Raw genomic sequence first — 23,551 nt, 5'->3', positions numbered from 1 at the left:
CTTTGTTATTACATTTTATGTATTAACCTACCAGGGACTAGATGAAAACTGGTCAGTGACTAATTCTGGTGCATTTACAATCACAAATGAAAATGCAAGATTTTGCCACATGCCTTCGTGTGCTAGGACAATTGGTAGTGAAATGTATGATGTGACTGCTAATAAATTATAGAAAAAGTTTTCTACCCAGCATCAGAATACCTATGGAAATCCCATGAACTGTATATGGGGCTCGCTCATTAAAAACTTCAATCCTAAAGCATTTATGGGTTGTATTGCTGCTTCCCTCCTTCTCCAAAGGGGGGTTCAGTGGTTTGGTAGGGCGGAGGTCCCCCTGAGGCTGAATCTGTGCATATTTAGGGCACCCCATTAGTTATGAAACTGGTTATTAGCACAAGTCATTAGCACCAGCATAACGTAATATTTCATCTTGTTTATCACACAAGTCAGTTCAGTTGTTAAAATGGAAAAAATGTCACTGTACAAACTGTAAAAGTGTTCTCTTGATAGGCTAATCCAACCACGTTCATACTGTTCATTTACCATTCGCTAATATTTTGAACACACATGTGAGCGATAGCTACCTTTCTTTGGGAAAAACTGAGTGACCAGTTGCCTGCCTCTCCGGTCCCTCTCAGCTTTCAGCTGCCTTTCTTTACGTTTTTGACAGCCACTCTTCATATTTAGTGATCATAGACTGTACGCACTCCACTGCTGGCTGCTGCACCGCGACACAGCAGCAAGTAGCGTTGCACTGATCAGCACACAGATTTAACGCATCGCGCTTCTACCAGAACTGGACCGCACCATTTCGCAAAAGGGGGAGGGTTAAATGACAATACGTTGAAGAAAAGGAAAAGGGTTAATAGACACAGACAACCATTCACACTCACATTCACACCTACGCTCAATTTAGAGTCACCAGTTAACCTAACCTGCATGTCTTTGGACTGTGGGGGAAACCAGAGCACCCGGAGGAAACCCACGCGGACACGGGGAGAACCTGCAACCTCCACACAGAAAGGCCTTCGCCGGCCACGGGGCTCGAACCCGGACCTTCTTGCTGTACGGTGACAGCGCTAACCACTACACCACCATGCCGCCCTGAATTGCATCAATAACCGTTTAATATACACAATTAATCACACAAATTCAACAAGACAAGGTAACAGAAAAGGTTTTTTAGGATAATATAAATCTGAGGAAATGTGTCTTTCCAAAGCAATTCTTAGATACATATGTCCTACTTTTGAACACAAGAACAAGACAGGATAAAGTAGGCAATTACAGTTTTGTGCAAACATTTACCGACCTCTTCAACAACAGGGGTTAGGCTTCTGTTATAGGTGAGTTTAGGGGAAAACTTGTCCAAAGTTTCATTTGTGGCAATCACTCAGTAATCATCAGGTATCTGATGCAGTGACATTTGGTAGTTATAAGCTGCTTTTACATGACCACTTGCGCTGGAACAAGCTGCTCTCAGAACAAGTTGCCCTGGTGCAACTGCCTGTCTAAACACGATTTCTTCCGGGACAATTTGACACCAGTGGGCACAACTTGCTCCCCCTTTTTACGAGGTGGTGCACCTTGTTCCAGAACATCTTGTTCCGGGTGCAACTTGTTCCCACTCACGATCTAAAACAATTGGTGGCAAGTAGGAAGGCTTACGTGTGTGCAGTAGATTTATCCAGGTCATTTATCATCCAGACAAGCAAATTCAGTGGTCAGTTCTTCTCGAGTGCTTTTCCTTGTCAAACTTCTCTGCCTTTAACCGACGGAGTGAAGTGATTCCCAAGCCAATCGCTGTGATAACTGGACGAAGGAAGAAGTTCTTACCCTCATCCAGTTGTGGGGAGATGCAGATACCCAGTTGGTCTTACTCTCACCCAGCTCCTGGTAGGCCTAACACCTGTCAGCAGATAAGCTTTTTTTTGAGTGACTCGAGCAATATTTATCCAGCAATGGCTTGCTAGCCCTATCCTGCCTTCACCAGAGCCCCTTTAACCACCCCTGTCCATAGACAAGTGCGTTATCCAGGATGCACCACGAGGAGGTGGGGCTGGCCTTTGGATTTGGAGAAGTCGGGCTGCAGTGAACCGATTTACCACCCAATCACCAAACGTTTAAACAGAAATAAGCAGCAAGAGAACAATAAAGCAAGTTAAAAACAAGTTTCCCTGCGACCCACAATGGATAAGTGGTGTAGAGATAGAATGAAGGAATGGACAAAGTAACAAAAAAAAAAGTTTTCTTGTTTCATTCTAGGATGTAAATCCCATAATATGGGGATTTGTACTATTTTGCCACCACGAGATTAGTTCGGGCTAACGTAGGATTGTAGGGATTGTACTGTTATGAGTCCTGTTTTGTTTGTACAGCCCACATCTGAACCATTACGAAGGTGGTAACTGTTCTGTGGTTAAACTCATCACTGACAACTAATCATTAGAAGGCGTACACTTTAGGAGAACATGAATAAATTGAATTTGCTTTGTGCAAGTGAGCTTCCTTGCTGCTCTCATCAATTTAATTCAAACCTACAATAGCAAGCCATGAAATGTTTTTGTTTTTTGGACTTTAACACATGAAATCAAGTATGTAGTGAAAGTTCATTATGTCTACCTATTGAAACTATTCTTTAAATTCGTTTCTTAAGACAAGGATTTTTTAAGATGTTACCTTGACAGTTTCGGCGATAAACTTCCGCCTTCTTCAAAACAGTCACCAGATGTCGAGTAGTGACGTGCCTTATCAGCTGATGTTACTCTAAGAAGGTGTGAACGTCCCGCCCAATTTGACAGGTAGTTCACGCCTCCTGCTGTCAGGTCGCTCCTCCAGGACGGCGCTCCAGGTGTGCGACAGCGCATACGCTCCCTCATCCCGGTTCATCGTTCTCTGCGCACGCTTTCGTATCTCCACTGCCTCTAAAATCCAACGCTGGATCTAAAATCCAAAGCTGAAGAAAATAGATTCCAGCGTTGGATTTTAGAGGCAGTGGAGATACGAAAGCGTGCGCAGAGAACGATGAACCGGGATGAGGGAGCGTATGCGCTGTCGTACACCTGGAGCGCCGTCCTGGAGGAGCGACCTGACAGCAGGAGGCGTGAACTACCTGTCAAATTGGGCGGGACGTTCACACCTCCTTAGAGTAGCATCAGCTGATAAGGCACGTCACCACTCGACATCTGGTGACTGTTTTGAAGAAGGCGGAAGTTTATCGCCGAAACTGTCAAGGTAACATCTTAAAAAATCCTTGTCTTAAGAAACGAATTTAAAGAACATGAAATCAAGGCTTCATGTTGATTATATATAAAATTTCACAGAGTGCAGTCTGGATTTGGTTTATGTGAGTGAGCACAGTGTCAGAATGTGCAGGAATGTGCGCATTGGTTAATGATTGCCTTAGGCGTGTAATCTGTATCAAACACAAGCTGGTGCAAGTGCTCCACCTCCACATCGGCCTTTACCCTGATAGAGAGTTGGAGAACATTAACACTGCACAATCAGTACTGTATGGCATTATTGATCTTCACCTGTGCATTTACAAACAATGCCCTGAGGATCGGATCTGCCCTTGGAGCATGAATATCACAGCTGATGTTAAAGACCAAGCAGGGCTGGTTTGTCAGGACCTGCAGGCAGATCTTTGATTCCATATTTTATTATGGAGAGCTGAATCAGTGGGTTGATTTGCCAAAGATAAAGATTTGCAAAGATGCAGACACACGATTGTGTAATATCTTAGCGTATGCAATGTGTTAGAAACCATTCACCACTTTCCACTGCTAAAGTATTCATCTTTACAACTATTTTGGCCTTGATTCAAGTTTCTGTTTGATAACAGATAACAGTTTGGTCCTGCCAGGCTTTGGGACACAGTCAGTTTTCTGTGAGATTGTGTGCTGAAACTGCAGATTGCAATCATTTACATTGTCTATTGGCCTTGACACTACATACAACCTTCATACATAAGCACCACTTCATTTTAAGGCACGATGATGTAGAAAGAATAGTCATAGAATAACAGTAATCATCATTGCCTTTCCCAGACTTCCTCTTCCTCCTTCTCAGACTTAACGCTCTCCCTGCTGTGCTTCTCTCAGCTCTTCTTCTCCCTTCGGTTGCCTTTTCAGTTCAGTTTCTCTGGGTTGCATTTCAGTCAGAAATCTGACGAAGCAAAACAGATACATTCTGAGGTATGGTAATCAGTAACGTCCGGTTATTTTGCTTCGAAACAAATTTCACATTTCATATCTAGATCATTCCAACAACTGTATGACATACCATGCGAAAGTCTTAGGCACCCATATTTTTTTTTTCGTATGAACTTTGTTATAGAGCTCTATTTTATGACTTCTTCATTATCGAGTCAGTCCAAAAATATTTTAGAGTTCAAATGTTCACTTTCCAGGACAAAATTAAATGTTACAGAAAAAAAATAATTTTGTATCTGAGCTGCATATTACATAAGAGAGCACTTTTCAGATTAAAAAAGAAAACATAATGAAGGCGGGCGGCACGGTGGTGTAGTGGTTAGCGCTGTCGCCTTACAGCAAGAAGGTTCTGGGTTCGAGCCCCGTGGCCGGCGAGGGCCTTTCTGTGTGGAGTTTGCATGTTCTCCCCGTGTCTGCGTGGGTTTCCTCCGGGTGCTCCGGTTTCCCCCACAGTCCAAAGACATGCAGGTTAGGTTAACTGGTGACTCTAAATTGACCGTAGGTGTGAATGTGAGTGTGAATGGTTGTCTGTGTCTATGTGTCAGCCCTGTGATGACCTGGCGACTTGTCCAGGGTGTACCCCGCCTTTCGCCCGTAGTCAGCTGGGATAGGCTCCAGCTTGCCTGCGACCCTGGAGAACAGGATAAAGTGGCTAGAGATAATGAGATGAGATGAGAATGAGACATAATGAAGGCTGCTGGGTTTTGGTGCAAAATTAAGAAACGAGTGTGACACTCAAAGTGTCCAGAAGAACTGTGGCTGGTTCTGTAAGATGCTCAGTAAAACCTACAGCTCATTTCCGCATAAAACTGCACCCACTGTACCGGAGACTACGATTTTTTTTTTTTAAAGCAAAGAGTCGTCACACACCAAATACTGACTTTGTTTCATTTATTATGGCTTACTACTACAGTTTATAGTATTTTTTTTTAAATGTTGAAACGTTTCATTTCATTATTTTTTAAGCCATTTTTGGTCTGCAGCATTTCTTTACATGCGCCTAAGACTTTTGCACAGGACTCTAAGTCTATGACAGTGTTTTAACAGAGGACTTGTGTTGTCTTGTGGTTTATGTGAACTTTCCAAAACTAAATTGGCCTGGGGCAAGTTGATAACTGATGTTGTCATTGTTGTGATTGTTTTTTTCCCCTCCCATAACCTGTTTCTGCTTACTGTCTTTTCTAACATATAAGACTTCAGTCCTGAAAGGTCACAGATCTACAAAGTTCAGGATTCTACCGATTTAACATGCCTACAACAAGTGTTAAAATATTTACTTAATTTGGCAAATTTCTAGGTGAAAAACAAATTTTTATAAGATCAGTGCCCTCCAGGACTGGAGTCAGATGCCTCTAAGTCAATGACTCATAAACAATTTTATATCTAGGAAGGATGAACCTCAGATCTTATCTTATGGTGAATGAAAACTGTAATAATAAAAAAAAAATCGTAAAACCTGGGTAGAAAGCTCAATCCGTTTTTATGTCTTTCAGTCCTGCAATCCAGAGAGGTGTCATGGCGATAAAGAAGGGATTACAAGCCTGAGGATCTAGTCACTTTATTCCCTGTCTACATAATATAATTTTCTAATTAAGTATATGTTATATTGTAGCAGTCTATAAAATCTGTTTGTAAAAATGTTATGTGGAAGCACATGTATGTAAATATTGTTTCCTTTGTAATTATTAAGTAGCTGAAGATAACTGTTCAGTGTATTTTATAAAAATTGTATTTTCATGTATAATTTCTAAACACCTGTAAACACCTTTCATTATTAAATAACATTATGAAATACAAAATGTCTGGATTGTTTTTGTTTCATTTCTCTCTGTATTGACAAGTCCAGTCTTCTAGAGTTTTATAATGTTATTTATTTATTTTTTATCTTAATATATAATCCCAAACCGGCAGCACGGTGGTGTAGTGGTTAGCGTTGTCGCCTCACAGCAAGAAGGTCCTGGGTTCGAGCCCCGTGGCCGGCGAGGGCCTTTCTGTGCGGAGTTTGCATGTTCTCCCCGTGTCTGCGTGGGTTTCCTCCGGGTGCTCCGGTTTCCCCCACAGTCCAAAGACATGCAGGTTAGGTTAACTGGTGACTCTAAATTGACCGTAGGTGTGAATGTGAGTGTGAATGGTTGTCTGTGTCTGTGTGTCGGCCCTGTGATGACCTGGCGACTTGTCCAGGGTGTACCCCGCCTTTCGCCCGTAGTCAGCTGGGATAGGCTCCAGCTTGCCTGCGACCCTGTAGAACAGGATAAAGCGGCTAGAGATAATGATGAATGATATAATCCCAAACCCAAAAGATGTTATGATGTACATGTACTACATATACAATATGATACTACATATGTCACAATAATATAAATTTAAGTTATAGTTAAACTTAATTTAACTATCTAAACACCTAAATGTAAGATAAACTACAAACAGCAAAAATGATGATGAGGTGGTTCAGTGTTGTAGTCGGGTCACTAAACCTCCAGTCTCGAGTCCCCAGTGTTCAAGTCCAAGTCATTAAAAAAAATTTTGAGTTGAGTCTGAGAACAAGACTCCAGCCGCACCATTTGACGGTGGCTGTTCCAGCGCCATTAACATTAGTTTGTTCCTGAACATGATGTACCGGTATGAACAGGTGAATGTGCTTCTCTTTGTCAGGGAGTGTGAAGTATTCTGTCAGAGCTGGTTGGGAGACGGATGTAAATGCAGAAGGTGTGTTTATTAATACAAGTGAAGACGGTAAACAATCCAGAACGGCAGGCAAAATCATAAAACAGCGAACCAGGCAACAGGTCGAGCGAGGCACAAACAGGCTATCGTAGACGCGGCAGAATCAAAGACGAGAAACAGGAAATCAGGGATGAGGAACCCAAACAAGAAAACAAGGCTCGGTAATGTGTCAGCAATGCAACTCAATACTTCACAAAGTAAGTGCGTTTTCACAGTTTTTATATAGGCGCGCTGATTGCGCCTTAATCCTGTGCAGGCGCAAGTTGTTTACGGCACATGCAAGAGTCCACTTGGTGCGCGTGCGCTGTCCGAGAGTCTATCTGATGCACGCACCAAGGTGCGCAGGTGTGACACTCTTGCACGAAATTAGTACAAAATTAATGTAGATATAAATATCTTATGCTAAATTATTATGGCATGCTACAAAAAAAAGAAAAAGTCAGAGTCCTCCTGTTCAATTTACGAGTCCGAATGCAGTTAATGCACGAGTCCAAGTCCGAGTTATCAGTGCTCAAGTCCAAGTCAAGTCACGAGTCCTTAAAATTAGGGCACGAGTCGGACTCGAGTCTGAGTCCTGGACTCAAACACTACAAGCCTGAGGTGGTGTGATGCCTCTGATTATTCTGAAGATGATTCAAGATTCAAAAAGCAAGCCAAAGTGTATTCTGATTATGCCACAGCAATTTACCAATTACATTTTTTTTTAATTTAACAATGAACAACACATCATGTTTGTAAGTGTTTCATTACATTTAATGTTGACAAATGTCCATGGGACAAGCCAGTTCCTGTTCACACTTATACGGCCTATTTATTTATTTACAACCTATTTTTTTCTCATGATATCAAAATACAGGCGGCATGGTGGTGTAGTGGTTAGCGCTGTCGCCTCACAGCAAGAAGGTCCGGGTTCGAGCCCCGTGGCCAGCGAGGGCCTTTCTGTGTGGAGTTTGCATGTTCTCCCCGTGTCCGCGTGGGTTTCCTCCGGGTGCTCCGGTTTCCCCCACAGTCCAAAGACATGCAGGTTAGGTTAACTGGTGACTCTAAATTGACCGTAGGTGTGAATGTGAGTGTGAATGGTTGTCTGTGTCTATGTGTCAGCCCTGTGATGACCTGGCGACTTGTCCAGGGTGTACCCTGCCTTTCACCCGTAGTCAGCTGGGATAGGCTCCAGCTTGCCTGTGACCCTGTAGAACAGGATAAAGTGGCCAGAGATGATGAGATGAGATATCAAAATACATGATTAGGCTTACATATTTTTCATCGTGGATGACTGCATCCATTTGTATTTTAATCAGGGACTGACACAAGAGAATATAGCTGGTGTCATGGAGTTGCAGTCTTACAGCCCTCGGGTTAGTGGGTTTAATCTTGAGCGTCGGTGACTGTGTCGATCTCTGACTTTAATTTTCCCATTCGAGATCAATAAAGTCTGTCTGTCTAATCTATCTATGCTACACAATTTCCAAATGTGTCCTTTAGTTGAAAAGGTGAACTCAGAAAACTACAACAATACCATTGTGGACACTACAGTGATCCTGAATGGGTGGTCAGTCTCCATGATTACCACTTGATGTCTGAGAGCTGCTGCTGAAATGGTTTGTAGCTCACAAGGCAAATGGTGATTGAAATCTTTGGAAATAGGATGTAATTACTGCATTAACATTACTGGCCACAAGAAAACCACTTTTGTTATCTGTAGATCACAAGAATAAAGGCCTTTTTGGATGGCCCTTTTGGACTTCCATAATAAACTGAAGGTAATGAGACAAAAAAAAAATAAAGCAGTTTATTTGTCATGTTACTGAGAAACAAGAAAGTACACCATCCATATGATACCACAATACTCCTGTGGAGAAAAATATGATGACACTGGAGACTCCTTCCAAAAATGTTCAATAAACATCTCACCAAAAGCTCCACAATAACAGACAATTATATTATATGGAAATGAGTGTTTTATTGAGAAGTACACCCCTTGTATTCTTCATATGCGCTACATCCAGGACATGGAAAACCAAAACTGTGATATAAATCTCTATATGTCACTCATGAGGAAATGATTATTTGTTTTGATAAATTTGGGGACTTTTTGTTTGTGAATGCGTCCATATAATAAAAGAAAACCACATGTTGGCTTGAAGATATGAAGTTTATCTTCTCGTGTTGAAACATTTGCATTTTTCATACAAAATACATCGCGGATCTGAGTGACATATTTAAATAATATTGGCTGGTATTGAGTGGTATATCAGATATATTCCATTCAGCTAGCATGATATTGAACGAGTCGAAGATGAGTAGCTGAATGGAATATATCTGATATACTGTACCATGAGAAAAGCCATTATTATTATTATTATTATTATTATTATTATACACATTCCTTTTGGGTGTTCAACGCATCTTTCTCTTTCAAAATTCTCTCAATATCTTCTGTATTTAATGAAACAGACCTGGTGGCCATGTTTGTTTAAAAATTGTCACAGTCACTCACTTGCGTGGAAGTTTTACGTCTCCGATATGTGACATGATGTTGTCTTGACAACCATGAAACATCGTAAACCATATTCAACGCTCATTCTCCATTGGGTAGAGTGATGTAATGCATGTAGGATAAGCGATATGCTAACAATACTGCATGCAATCAAACCAAATTAATGAAACCCGCTAAAAAGGAATAGAACACGTTTTTATTCCATCGAAAATGTGTCCTGTATGTATAATAATTGCTGATATTGCACTCTGATGTCACTCCCAGTGTTTTCCTGCTGACTGGATACTTATCAAAATGGCGAACCAGTTCAAAATTAAAATTCTTTTGATTAACTTGTATTTTTTGTGTGTGGATGTGTTCATATAATATAAAGAGCATTACATGGTGGTGCGAAGCTATGAAGTTTATCTTCTCGTGTTGAAAAATATTTTCACCTGTTCGCTTCGCTCACTCATGATAATATATTGACCACTCGAAGATAAACTTCATATCTTCATGCAACCATGTAATATTCTCTGTGTATTAGTTTGAATGTATTTGTTACAAGATTTTGGCTCATTGTACATACAGATAAATAAAGCTTTGAATCAATGAATTAATTAATAATTTTATTTTCTTGTTTTTAATCTGTTTATTATTAGTTATAGATTTTGTAGCTTGTCCACCGAGTCCCTGTGAATGAATTATTTCTGTAGAAACCAGAATGAGGACATTAATTAATATAAACCTGTGATTTTAATTACAGTCACCACTATTGTCAGAGCTGCTGACCAATCAGAATCGAGAATTTAGCAGCGTTGTGGTATAACAGAACAGAACTTCCAATACTTTTAAGGGAAAATGAAAATTTCTATGAAATCACTGATCCCATTTGATCGACACGCCCACTTTTCACCTCATCAGGAGATGCTGCATAAGATATGAATGACTGTGATTTTATCCAATACAGGCAGTCAGTATCTTGCTTATGCTTAGCCCCGCCTACTCTACCACAAAATGTTTGAAATGTTCGATATGGGCTATAAGGTCCTTTACTAATCATGGGGCACTGAAGCTTTCTGAACCAACGAAGCTTCAAATCTAAATGAGTCAAAAAAAGGTTCATGACTCCAGTCTTTGTTTAGTACAGTACATGCTAGCGGCAAATAAATCAATAAGCAAGCAAGCAGAGGCCAATACATGTTTTTTGTTACTATTCACATAATATATATACGTATGACTGATTTGACACACAAAACCATGATACATTTTTTTTTGTAACTGACTGATAAACATCCCTTACAAAAAAGAAGTTTATTCAAGTGTGCTTCTAGTATACTTCTTTTAAATTACATGAAGTGTCAGCGCCGCGATTTTGAAAACTGTTTACACAGCGGCCAGATCACCATATCATTCCAATTTAGATTAATTTCGAGATTTGCCAACTTCATCGGTGATGGAGATTATCCCATACGACTTCGAACCAACGTGGGGTAGAGAAGAGTTGGAAAGACGACAGGATAATACACATATACACACACACATTATATATATATATATATATATGGGCGGCACGGTGGTGTAGTGGTTAGCGCTGTCGCCTCACAGCAAGAAGGTCCTGGGTTCGAGCCCCGGGGCCGGCGAGGGCCTTTCTGTGCGGAGTTTGCATGTTCTCCCTGTGTCCGCGTGGGTTTCCTCCGGGTGCTCCGGGTTTCCCCCACAGTCCAAAGACATGCAGGTTAGGTTAACTGGTGACTCTAAATTGACCGTAGGTGTGAATGTGAGTGTGAATGGTTGTCTGTGTCTATGTGTCAGCCCTGTGATGACCTGGCGACTTGTCCAGGGTGTACCCCGCCTTTCGCCCGTAGTCAGCTGGGATAGGCTCCAGCTTGCCTGCGACCCTGTAGAAGGATAAAGCGGCTAGAGATAATGAGATGAGATGAGAACATAGATGACATATCAAATGTTTAAACTGAGAAAATGCATCATTTAAAGAGAAAAATTAGGTGATTTTAAATTTCATGACAACACATCTCAAAAAAGTTGGGACAAGGCCATGTTTACCACTGTGAGACATCCCCTTTTCTCTTTACAACAGTCTGTAAACGTCTGGGGACTGAGGAGACAAGTTGCTCAAGTTTAGGGATAGGAATGTTAACCCATTCTTGTCTAATGTAGGATTCTAGTTGCTCAACTGTCTTAGGTCTTTTTTGTCGTATCTTCCGTTTTATGATGCGCCAAATGTTTTCTATGGGTGAAAGATCTGGATTGCAGGCTGGCCAGTTCAGTACCCGGACCCTTCTTCTACGCGGCCATGATGCTGTAATTGATGCAGTATGTGGTTTGGCATTGTCATGTTGGAAAATGCAAGGTCTTCCCTGAAAGATACGTTGTCTGGATGGGAGCATATGTTGCTCTAGAACCTGGATATACCTTTCAGCATTGATGGTGTCTTTCCAGATGTGTAAGCTGCCCATGCCACACGCACTAATGCAACCCCATACCATCAGAGATGCAGGCTTCTGAACTGAGCGCTGATAACAACTTGGGTCGTCCTTCTCCTCTTTAGTCCGAATGACACGGCGTCCCTGATTTCCATAAAGCACTTCAAATTTTGATTCGTCTGACTACAGAACAGTTTTCCACTTTGCCACAGTCCATTTTAAATGAGCCTTGGCCCAGAGAAGACGTCTGCGCTTCTGGATCATGTTTAGATACGGCTTCTTCTTTGAACTATAGAGTTTTAGCTGGCAACGGCAGATGGCACGGTGAATTGTGTTCACAGATAATGTTCTCTGGAAATATTCCTGAGCCCATTTTGTGATTTCCAATACAGAAGCATGCCTGTATGTGATGAAGTGCCGTCTAAGGGCCCGAAGATCACGGGCACCCAGTATGGTTTTCCGGCCTTGACCCTTACGCACAGAGATTCTTCCAGATTCTCTGAATCTTTTGATGATATTATGCACTGTAGATGATGATATGTTCAAACTCTTTGCAATTTTACACTGTCGAACTCCTTTCTGATATTGCTCCACTATTTGTCGGCGCAGAATTAGGGGGATTGGTGATCCTCTTCCCATCTTTACTTCTGAGAGCCGCTGCCACTCCAAGATGCTCTTTTTATACCCAGTCATGTTAATGACCTATTGCCAATTGACCTAATGAGTTGCAATTTGGTCCTCCAGCTGTTCCTTTTTTGTACCTTTAACTTTTCCAGCCTCTTATTGCCCCTGTCCCAACTTTTTTGAGATGTGTTGCTGTCATGAAATTTCAAATGAGCCAATATTTGGCATGAAATTTCAAAATGTCTCACTTTCGACATTTGATATGTTGTCTATGTTCTATTGTGAATACAATATAAGTTTTTGAGATTTGTAAATTATTGCATTCCGTTTTTATTTACAATTTGTACTTTGTCCCAACTTTTTTGGAATCGGGGTTTTATATATATATATATATATATATATATATATATATATATATATATATATATGTGTGTGTGTATATATACACACACACTCTCATATATATACACAGTATACACTCTTGATTAAAAGACAGAAATAAAACTCTATGAAATAAAGCCCTCAGATCCCGGAAGTGAGTAACGGCGCATAGCAAAGGCTCACTGCTACATTCGAGTCTGTTTTGCGTGCTGTCTCCAACATCACCACGTGACGTCTATTCTGCGCGACGCGATTGGTTGATGTCTTTATTCGCGATATGAAAAAACAACAACTGTATATCGCTATTTCACTGTATAATACACCGCGGTGTGAATTAAATCACACGTAAAAAAAACCAGTGTGTAAACATTTTAAGAATGTGCGGTTATAAAACATTACTTTACAAAATGTCCGCGTTACTTCACTCAGACTTTCTCAGCTGTTTGCGTTGTGTAAACACATGCACCGGTAGTGACGTCATCTGTTAGCGCGCCTCACCATTGCTTCTCTTCCTTTACCAGCACAAATCGGTGGCGAGTCAGATCGGTGAAAATTAGTCGTTTATTAAGCGACTGGAACCTAAATATTAGAATATTTTCTTCCTGTGCTGCACTGTAATTCAGTATCTCGCTCAACAAGAAGCAAACATAATTTTAACGCGAGTTTCTAAAGCACGAGAGGATTTTTCAAAGGTCCGAGGAAACAAGGAAATGAGTCATTAGTCGTCTTTGTGAGTTCCTGTGATACGAGAACGCGCCCGACATCTTGGATGGGGCAAGATTATACTTGGAAGAGAGACGCGGGTCAGAACTCGCTTTACTTTTAAGCACTGCTTTTTGTTTGTTTTTCTATTTTTCTTTCTGGCAAACGTCTGTATATTATGGAAGGCCGTTTATGTCAATTAAAAAAATGGAAAACACATAGAGTGTTATAATTCTCAAAACTATGACTTAATATCTCATTATTAGAACTTGTGTAAATAATTGAGATACTAAGTCATCTCATTATTATGAGATATCAAGTCATTATTATGAGAATTCCAATCAATTATTAGTATAGGTAATCGTATGGGGCCCGAGTAAAATTAAGGATCAATTTCACGAGTGATTTCAAAGTTTTGAAAATTGCCTGAGTCGCGAAGCGAAGAGGGCAATTTTAAAACTTTGAAATCACGAGTGAAATTGATCCTTAATTTTACAAGGAACCATACGATTACTTGTTTATAATATATAGGGCCAAATTCATACTTCGGAAGCCATTCAAGTTCACAACATTTGTCATTCACGTTTTCGGAACCAATCAGGGCGCAAGACTATCTTGCACGTTTGAATCAGTTTCTAAAGCGTCTTTCATCATGACACGGCGACACGACACGAGGATTTTGAGGTTTATCATTTCTTCGTCAAATATAGCGAAACGCGGCGTTGCAGAGTCAGCCATTTTGTTGACAAAATTTGCTAATTTTTGTAACCGTAACCAAGCAACGAACTAGCTAATAGCATTTCAGAAATACAGCCCTGTGTTAAGGAAAAAAAGCCCTCCTTGATTGACCAATCAGAATTGAGTAATTTGGCCCTATGTATTATAAGAATTCTTATTATTACTATGGTGGTGGAAACAGGCTTCCGTAGTATACAGCAAGCATGTAAGTGTAAATATATGGGCATGCTGAATAAAATATTCAACACATTCAGCTGTACAGTTGATGAAAAGCCTGGCAAGACATGATCAAAAGTCAATACAAGAACATTTGACTGCTAAGGATACCCTGAAGTCCACTCCATCACTTATTAAAATATAGAGAAACATATAAATGCAAACAAATTCAGCTGCAAATCCACAAACTGATAAATATTAGTTTATTCATGATGTTGGTCTGAGGCAGTGATGCAAAAAAAAGACAACCTGTTAGTTTTTCTAATCATTTGTCTTTTTAAAATACAACACTTGGGTTTCCACAACTGTGTATCGTTAGTTTACTGCGTGTCGATTTAAATAAAGGAACATCTTTTCCACAGACACTAAAATGTATGCCCTACAATAACTGCTTTGGTTTATACGTTGGAAGAATCATCATCATCGTTGCTGCTCGACTCGAGCATGTCAGTCCAAATGAAGTTTATTCAGGCGTCTACCCAGGAGGCTGCCCCAGTTTGAGAGCCTCGGCAGCTCATCTTTTTTCCTCAGCTGTCTGCCTGTTGGTTTCAAAGGTCTTGACACCATCACAAACTGTTCTCCTCCACACCAGTCTATCTCCAATCAGCAATCTCACAGTCTCTCAGTATCCTTCTGAGGACATCTTTGAATCTCTTCTTAGGAGCACTGATGCTTCTGGTTCCTGGAGACAGCTGACTGACTGAAGAAAAGTTGCTTAAGAAGATGATGTGTGTCCATTCTAACATGTTCATACCATCTTGGTCTATTATGCTGTAATATCACCTCAGTGCTTGTCACAGAACATGAGGGTTTTTGCTGGCGCTCATCATTGACGAACATAATCCATCAGTGACGAAGAGAAAATTACTAGCAGTCATCACAGTGACGAATGTATTTGTCATCATCACAAGTCATCTTTTATAGAAATCCCTCCATTTGCTGAAATCCAACCCCAGTGGAGAGATGGCGGGAAACCAGACTAAACAATGAGCACGTGCTTGTGACCAATAAAAATCGACTACACAATGACCAAATGAGCACCAAGCTTTTGACCAATCACAATGCGAATTAATTGGCCTGGTGTGGTGGTGTAATCATCTCTACGTGAACCAAACAATGGTGCAGTCTAAGCTGATGAAGTTTTTTGGATGAGCTTCTTCAAGCATTGAAGATGATTTAAGGGCCGAAACAGCCACAGGGAGGCACACTCAGAGCCCCTACTGTCCCCCAGCACATCAGACAGTGTCAGTAATACAGGGGTCAGTAAAAAAAAATAAACGCCAAAGTGAAAGTGTTGTCAGCCGGCAAGCGACTAAAGGGAGCTATGTTTCGGAAAGCATGGTGTGTTGAGTCCCTGTGGCTAACGCATAATAAAAGACGCCGTGCCATTCTGTGTTCAGTTCGTAAATCAACGGGAAATTCAGATTCCTTCACTGTTGGTTGTTCCAAGATTCTTCTTGACTCTGTTCAATTGTAAATCAAGTTGTGTTGAAGTAAAAGGCTAAAGGGAGTCCTAATACCTCTTTTGAATAATTCCATGTGCAAATAACTTGAAGTAAGATCAGACTAAAGAGATTTATCTTAGCTTGATGGTGCACAGGGCGCCCAAAATCAAGTCTGTCTTATTTGAGGCTGGAGTGGAGCCCCAATTTTTTTTATATGTAATGGAGAGGCCTAGCTGTATCAAATCAAATCAAGTTTATTTGTATAGCGCTTTTAACAATAAACATTGTCGCAAAGCAGCTTTACAGAATTTGAACGACTTAAAACATGAGCTAATTTTATCCCTAATCTATCCCCAATGAGCAAGCCTGTGGCGACGGTGGCAAGGAAAAACTCCCTCAGACGACATGAGGAAGAAACCTCGAGAGGAACCAGACTCAAAAGGGAACCCATCCTCATTTGGGCAACAACAGACAGCCTGACTATAATATTAACAGTACAGCTGTATCTGTACATATATTTGAATTGAGCCAGTTTGGTTGGTATAAACCTGTATCAAGTCCACTTTGATATGTCGGTAACAAAGAAAAATGTGAAGAATACTTCTTTGACTTGATTTTTCAAGGAAAAAAGTGGGGAATATTTTTCAGAATCCAGAGGGAACACCAATCAAGAACCTCAGCATTGGTGACCCGATTATACCATTTGATATTCATGATTAAGCGGAGATATCTTTAAAGGCAAATGTCTGAACATCATTCATAGGACAGTGGGAAGCCATGGCCTAATGGTTAGAGCTTTGGGACCAAAAGGTCGCTGGTTCAATTCCCTGGACCAGCAGGAATGGTTGAAGTGCCCTTGAGCAAGGCACCGAACCCCCAACTGCTCCCCGGGCTCCTCTGGATAAGAGCGTCTGCTAAATACCATTAATGCAATGTAATGTGTGTGCATGGATTAACAGCCTCAAGTGTACAATCAGGCCAGTTGGCTGCTCCAAGACCTTGATTCTGTGGCAAGACCAAAATGAAGGGTCTTAGTAGTGAGGCCACCAGTGAGTCTTACTTCCCATTACTTACCGTTGTAGGTACAGTGTCTATGAGATTTGACACACAAATTTGTCTTTGTCATGGATTCAAGACTCAGTTCACTACATGATTTTGTGGCTCTATCACACCACATCCAACTCGTCATCTCATGAAAAAGCTGTAAGAAGAACACAAGCGTATGACTTGATGAAGACTCCAGGATTTAAGAACACTGTTGAAAGCTCTTGATTTGGGGCGAAAACAAAAAACCCACTGCGTTTTCTGTGTAAATGTGACTATCCTAAATCAGACATATTCTCCTTCAGGCATGGGAGTGTAGATAATGGATGACCAGCATCTCAAAGATTTGAAGCCAGACGATGTGTCTGATGCTATCCGATGCCTTATCTGCCTTAACACATTCAGCGGGCAGCCAGTGGCGAGTCCACAACACTGTGACCACTTCTACTGCCTCACCTGCATCACTGAATGGGCCAAGGTAAGGTTATTTTTAGTATCGTCAATTTATTCTACCATTAATTATTCTGTCTTATTACATGGACTGATCAGTGTGAACAGCTGTCTTGTGATTCCAGTCAATTTATGTTTGCTGTTTGTGTCAACATGGACAACACTAATAGATGCTTTTCTATATAGATGACAAATTCCTGCCCTGTAGATCGTCGAAAATTTACTGTCCTCTACCAGAGAAGTTGCGTTGGAAGGGGTATTCAAAAAATAGTAAGGCAAATGAATTATTGTAAATGTTTCAGTCAACTTTTTTAGGTATAGTGTGTTGAAAATAAGATTTCACTTTAATTAGAAGCATATCAGACAGAACACTTTTCTGTGTATGTTTTCAGATTACGGTAGAGCCACATGACGGTCAGGGATTAGAGGAGGAAGAAAGATCTGAGGAGCTGAGTGTGTGTGAGGAGTGTGGCAGGAGTGATCAGAGACACCTGATGCTCCTCTGCTCTGCCTGTGACTCAAGGTGTGAGACCTCAAACCCTTTGCTGCACATTAATCATTAATCACTAGCACAATTATTTGCAGTACTGATACCAGTGTTGTAGTCGAGTCACTAAACCTCGAGTCCCCAGTGTTCAAGTCTGAGTCAAGTCCAAGTCATTAAAGAAAATTTCGGGTCAAGTCCGAGAACAAGACTCCAACGGCACCATTTGACGGTGGCTGTTGCTGCCTTTATGTGAAAGCGTCTCTGCTACTGTGTTGGACGAAAGTTACTGCTCGACTGCCCCATTTTAGTTAATAGGCTACAGATAAAAAGCTTGTTCATTGCTCAGCAAGCCCTGCCCACTATCAACAGGGCAAATAACATGAGAGAGGGTTAACACTAGCTAGTTCATCGGTCAGCAAACCCCGCTATTAACAGAGCAATGAACACTGTGTTACTTCCTTCTCTGGGTGGAGTCTTGCTAAATGACAATTGAAGTTCGAGGTCGTCTCCTTGATAGTTCTTCTACATATGGAACACACGGCAGTGCATTTTTTCCCACTGCACGAGAAGTCTGTATGTGCAAAGCAGACAATCGTAGGGGCTTCTCTTCAGGCATTTTAGCACCATTAACGTTAATTTGTTCCTGAACATGACATACACTACCGTTCAAAAGTTTGGGGTCACTTTGAAATGTCCTTATTTTTGAAAGAAAAGCACTGTTCTTTTCAATGAAGATCACTTTAAACTAATCAGAAATCCACTCTATACATTGCTAATGTGGTAAATGACTATTCTAGCAGCAACTATCACTCCAGTGTTCTAATGGTACAATGTGTTTGCTCATTGCCTCAGAAGGCTAATGGATGATTAGAAAACCCTTGTACAATCATGTTAGCACAGCTGAAAACAGTTGAGCTCTTTAGAGAAGCTATAAAACTGACCTTCTTTTGAGCAGATTGAGTTTCTGGAGCATCACATTTGTGGGGTCGATTAAATGCTCAAAATGGCCAGAAAAATGTCTTGACTATATTTTCTATTCATTTTACAACTTATGGTGGTAAATAAAAGTGTGACTTTTCATGGAAAACACAAAATTGTCTGGGTGACCCCAAACTTTTGAACGGTTGTGTATGAACAGCTGAATGTGCATTCTCTTGCACAAAATTAGTATAAAAATTAATGTAGATATAAATATGCCAGATTATTATGACATTTTGCAAAAAACAAAGAAAAAAATCCAAGTCCTCGTCTCCAACTTATGAGTCCGAATGCAGTTAATGCACGAGTCCGAGTCATCAGTGCTCAAGTCCAAGTCAAGTCACGAATCCTTAAAATTAGGGCACGAGTCGGATTCAAGTCCGAGTCCTGGACTTGAGCACTACAAGCCTGACTGATACAAAGGAAGGTTGCAGTTGGCAAATTAGATTTCCAGAGGTAAACCTGTTTTTGGTTTTCTGAGCAGAGAAAGACCTCAGGACAGAGAGCTTATAACGTAAGAAATAACATGAACTAACTTGTTTCCTGGATGTTCGACAACATTAAATGTAACTGTAAATAGAATAAAAGTACAACCTCAATCAGAAAAAAAAATTGGGATGGTCTGTTGAAATTGAAATTAAAACTGAAAGCAATAATTTGTAAATAATCTTTGTCCTGTATTAAACTCAAAACAATACAACAGCACATTATTTGATGTTTTAGCTCATAAATTTTATTGATTTTGCAAAAATGAACACTTCAGTGTGCAACACTTCAATTTTGATTCTTGCAACATATTTAAAAAAAAAGAAGTTGGGACGGTAAAGCATTTACCACTTTATAATGTTGCCATTCCTTCTCACAACACTTAAAAGATGTTTAGGGACTGAAGACACCATGTGATGAAGTGTTTCAGGTGTTATTTTGTCTCAGTCTTCCTGCAAACAAGTCTTAAGGTGTGTAACGGTACGGGGATGTCATTGTCACGTTATTTGTTTCAAAATTTGCCACATATTCTCTATTGAGGACAGAGGGGACAGGCACCCTTTTCTTCCCCAGCCCTGCCTTTGTAATGTGTGCAGAATGTGGTTTTGCATTGTCTTGTTGAAATATCCCTGGAAAAGATGTCATCTTGAAGCAGTATATGTTGCTCCAAAGTCTCAATGTACTTTTCTGCGTTAATCTGTCCATCACAGAAGTGTAAGTTACCTTTACTAAGGGTCCTGACACAACCCCATACCATGACAGATCCTGACTTTTGGATTTGTTGCTCATAACAGTCTGGATGGTCCTTTTCGTCTTTGATCCAGAGCACACGGTGTCTGTTTCTTCAAAAAAAAAAAAAGCCCTGGAATACTGATTCGTCTGACCGCAATACATGTTTCCACTGTGTTCATCCCAGATGCCTCCGAGCCCAGAGAAGCCGACGGCACTTCTGGACACAATTAACATAAGACTTCCTTTTTGCACAATAAGGCTTTACCTGGCATTTGTAGATGTAACTCCGTATTGTAGTGATTGACAGAGGTGTTTGTTAAAGTAATCCTGAGCCCATGTGGTTATATCAGCTATAGATGAATGACGGTTCTTGATGCAGTGCCGTCTGAGGGATTGGAGATCACAGATGTTCAGATTAGGCTTGGGCCCTTGCCCTTTATGCACCAAAAATCCTCCAGGTTCCTTGAATTGTTTAAAGCAAGACGGCCTTTCGATTTCATAAAATCGGTGAAATTTAGTTCCCTCTGAAATTTGATCATTGTGATGTATGTTTATTTTTGTAATGTCTCATAAAATATCAGGCCATTCTGTGGCTGGGAAGTTATTTAATTTGAGGGGATTGAAGCAAATAATGTGCATGAAATCGCTCGTTTTGTGCAGTCAAGCAGACAGAGGAAGTCCATATGCGCATGCGCAGGTTTACTTTGACCGTGCACTGACAGTTACGTCATTCCGTCGCTAAACGAACAGCTGATCACACCGAGGTGCTCGCTGACCGCCGATATTTATTAGTTTGGTCCTGCGTTTCCTTTCCTTCGCAACATAACGTCTTTTCTTCTCGCTTTCCGTTACTGTAGTCGGTCTTTCACGTTTCATTCGCATACTCGCGTCCTCCATTTTTCTTTCCCGTTTCAAATTTGTATCCCACAATGCCTTGTGCGAACAGGGAAAGCCCACCATGTGATGCATGACATAGTATTTTGAGTTGGGTCATGGTGAAGCAGGAAAAAATAACGGAGTAATTTCTCCACATGGCCCTAAATTCATTAATTGTCCTATTTAAAAAAATAATAATAAAATTGGAAGTCTGTGATTCGAATTCAGTAGCTTTCGGTCCACTAAACAGAAATAATTGGGTGTCAGGAAAATTCTTTTTATGACATACACTTGAAAAATCTGAAAGGCAGTCTAGCTTTAATGATATTATGCACCATAGAGGGTGAAATATCGAAATCCCTTTGTATCTTTATTTGAGGAACATTGTTTTGAAACATTTCAATAATTTTCTCATGCTTTTATTGATAAACTAGAGATCCTCGGCCCATCTTTGCTCCTCAAAGACTCGGCCTTTCCTGGATACCGATTTTGTACCAAATCATGATTACGATCACCTGTTGACAATCGTCCGTTTCAAATCACATCATTACTAGCCCTAAATTTCTCCCGTCCCAAATTTTTATTGAAACATATTGCAGGTCTGAAATGCAGGAATGGATGTATGTTAACAAAAGAAATAAAGTTGACCAGACAAAACATGAAATATCTTGGGTTCATACTGTCTGTAATGAAATACAAGTCAAAGTATTTTTAGAAATCACTGCTTTCTTTTTTAATTTGGATTTTCCATACCATCCCAATTTTCTTTATTTATTTGGGGTTGTGTCTCAGTCCATCAATAAATAAGACGTATTTATTGGCAAATTGCTGTGCTGTAAGAGAAATAAGACGGTGCATGCTGTTATTGGACCATAATCAAGTTTCGATTGATATCCACTTCAGGCCAGATTACATCCCCTGTTATTGATTAGTTTCCTGGAACACAAAGCATCATCTGCCATGTTTGATTCCTGACATACAACACAGGTCCAAGTAGAGGAGAAAAACCCAATGGTGTTATAATGAAACTAAGACGCTGACCAGTCTGTTTTGATTTTGGAAGGTTCCACACAGCCTGTCTCAATCCACCTTTGGCTGCAGTACCATTCGAGGATTGGTTCTGCAAGGAATGTGCCACTGAAGACAGTCACACAAGTGACAGTTTCTCCAGAGAAGAGCATGAAATAGTGGAGGCTGAAATCATGGATCTGCTATCTGAAGTTGTTCCAACATCCAGTCGTCTCAGACCTTCCACTACAGCCCAGCGTGCTGTTTCTGTCCACACCCGCAGGAGTGAGAGGGTTCGACAGCAAAGCAACAGAACACACACCACTCTGTCTCAAACAGTCCAGGTTACTTTGTCTTTTTTGGAAACATACTAATTTTGGTCCTAATTATGTTAGGATCTTTAGACGATGACCATTAGAACTTATTTACAGTTTACTGATTTATTCAAAATGTGTGATGTTTGGTTGTTCATTTTACAGCATGTACCCAGATACCTTTTGAAATCAAGCTGTTCTAATAGTGAAGATGCCACAACAAGCAACCTTCTACTACACACTCAACCAGCAGACAAGAAGGTCACTTATAAGAAAACAAGAAGACGGAAAACTCTGTGTGAAGGCACCAAACTGTGATGATTTTTGAAAAATCAATTTGAAAAAAAAAAAAAGACTAAAATGCTTTGCATATGGCCACAAGATGGCAGCAGTCTACTTGGTAAAGCAGGGGTGTCAAACCTGATCCATAAAGAGCCGTGTGGCTGCAGGTTTTCATTCCAGCCATGCAGCAGCACCCTGATTTGGCTTATTCAATCAACTGACACACCCACCCTTTAATCAAGGGTGGGTGTGGCTGCAAATATTTGACTGTGTGAAGACAGTTCAGTTGATTGAATGAGCCAAGTCAGGTGTGCTGCTGCATGGCTGGAATGAAAACCTGCAGCCACAAGGCCCTTTATGGATCAGGTTTGACACCCCTGTGGTAAAGGGTCATTAACAGAGTTGGATTGTGCAAGATCTGGACTTGGAGAGCAACAACATGGTTGACGGTCAACCAGAAAAATGCCTTTGTCTCAGTGACTGGATTGGCGTTAAATTTTTGTTATATTCTTCAAAGTTAGACCATAAGTCACCTAAACAAGGCAAGCCATACTCTGGTTATTTTTTGCTAAATAAATAAATGTGTATGGTTGTTTGTTTTTTTTTTTTTAATAAATTGATTAATGACATCAACATGAGTGTTTTACTGGAAAATATAACACTTGTATTTTTCATATGAGCTACATGCGGGACATTGAGAACTACAACCATGATAAATTTTCCAATATCCTTACTTGTGAGGAAATCGATCAATTGTTTTGATAAATTTGGGTACTTTTTGTTTGTGAATGTGTCTATCTAATAAAAAGAAAATCACACGTTGGATTGAAGATATGAAGTTTATCTTGTGTTGAAAAACTCGTATTTTTCATACAAAATACATCGTGGATCTGAGTGACATTTATATAATATTGGCTGGCTTTTTTTTCG

The 23,551-nt window shown here is 40.4% G+C and overlaps 1 protein-coding gene across 2 annotated transcripts; it reads left to right on the top strand.

Moving 5' to 3' along the window:
* The first annotated feature begins 7,064 nt into the window (after positions 1-7,064).
* Positions 7,065-22,760, top strand: LOC132874816 (PHD and RING finger domain-containing protein 1-like). 2 transcript variants are annotated; one of them, XM_060911221.1, is made up of 6 exons: positions 7,065-7,135; positions 17,314-17,486; positions 17,645-17,728; positions 17,851-17,981; positions 22,081-22,369; positions 22,505-22,760. In XM_060911221.1, exons 2-6 carry the CDS (start codon positions 17,331-17,333, stop codon positions 22,655-22,657), a joined length of 813 nt encoding a protein of 270 aa, XP_060767204.1. In that variant the 5' UTR covers positions 7,065-7,135; positions 17,314-17,330; the 3' UTR covers positions 22,658-22,760. The 2 variants fall into 2 exon arrangements, with proteins under 2 accessions (XP_060767204.1, XP_060767203.1); XM_060911220.1 differs by lacking the exon at positions 7,065-7,135 and adding an exon at positions 13,386-13,666.
* Positions 22,761-23,551: the final 791 nt, after the last annotated feature.

Source organism: Neoarius graeffei, chromosome 27, assembly GCF_027579695.1.
Source record: "Neoarius graeffei isolate fNeoGra1 chromosome 27, fNeoGra1.pri, whole genome shotgun sequence".
NCBI classification, from domain to species: domain Eukaryota; kingdom Metazoa; phylum Chordata; class Actinopteri; order Siluriformes; family Ariidae; genus Neoarius; species Neoarius graeffei.
Note: the sequence above shows the minus strand (reverse complement) of the source record. Positions and strands in the feature narration are given on the sequence as shown.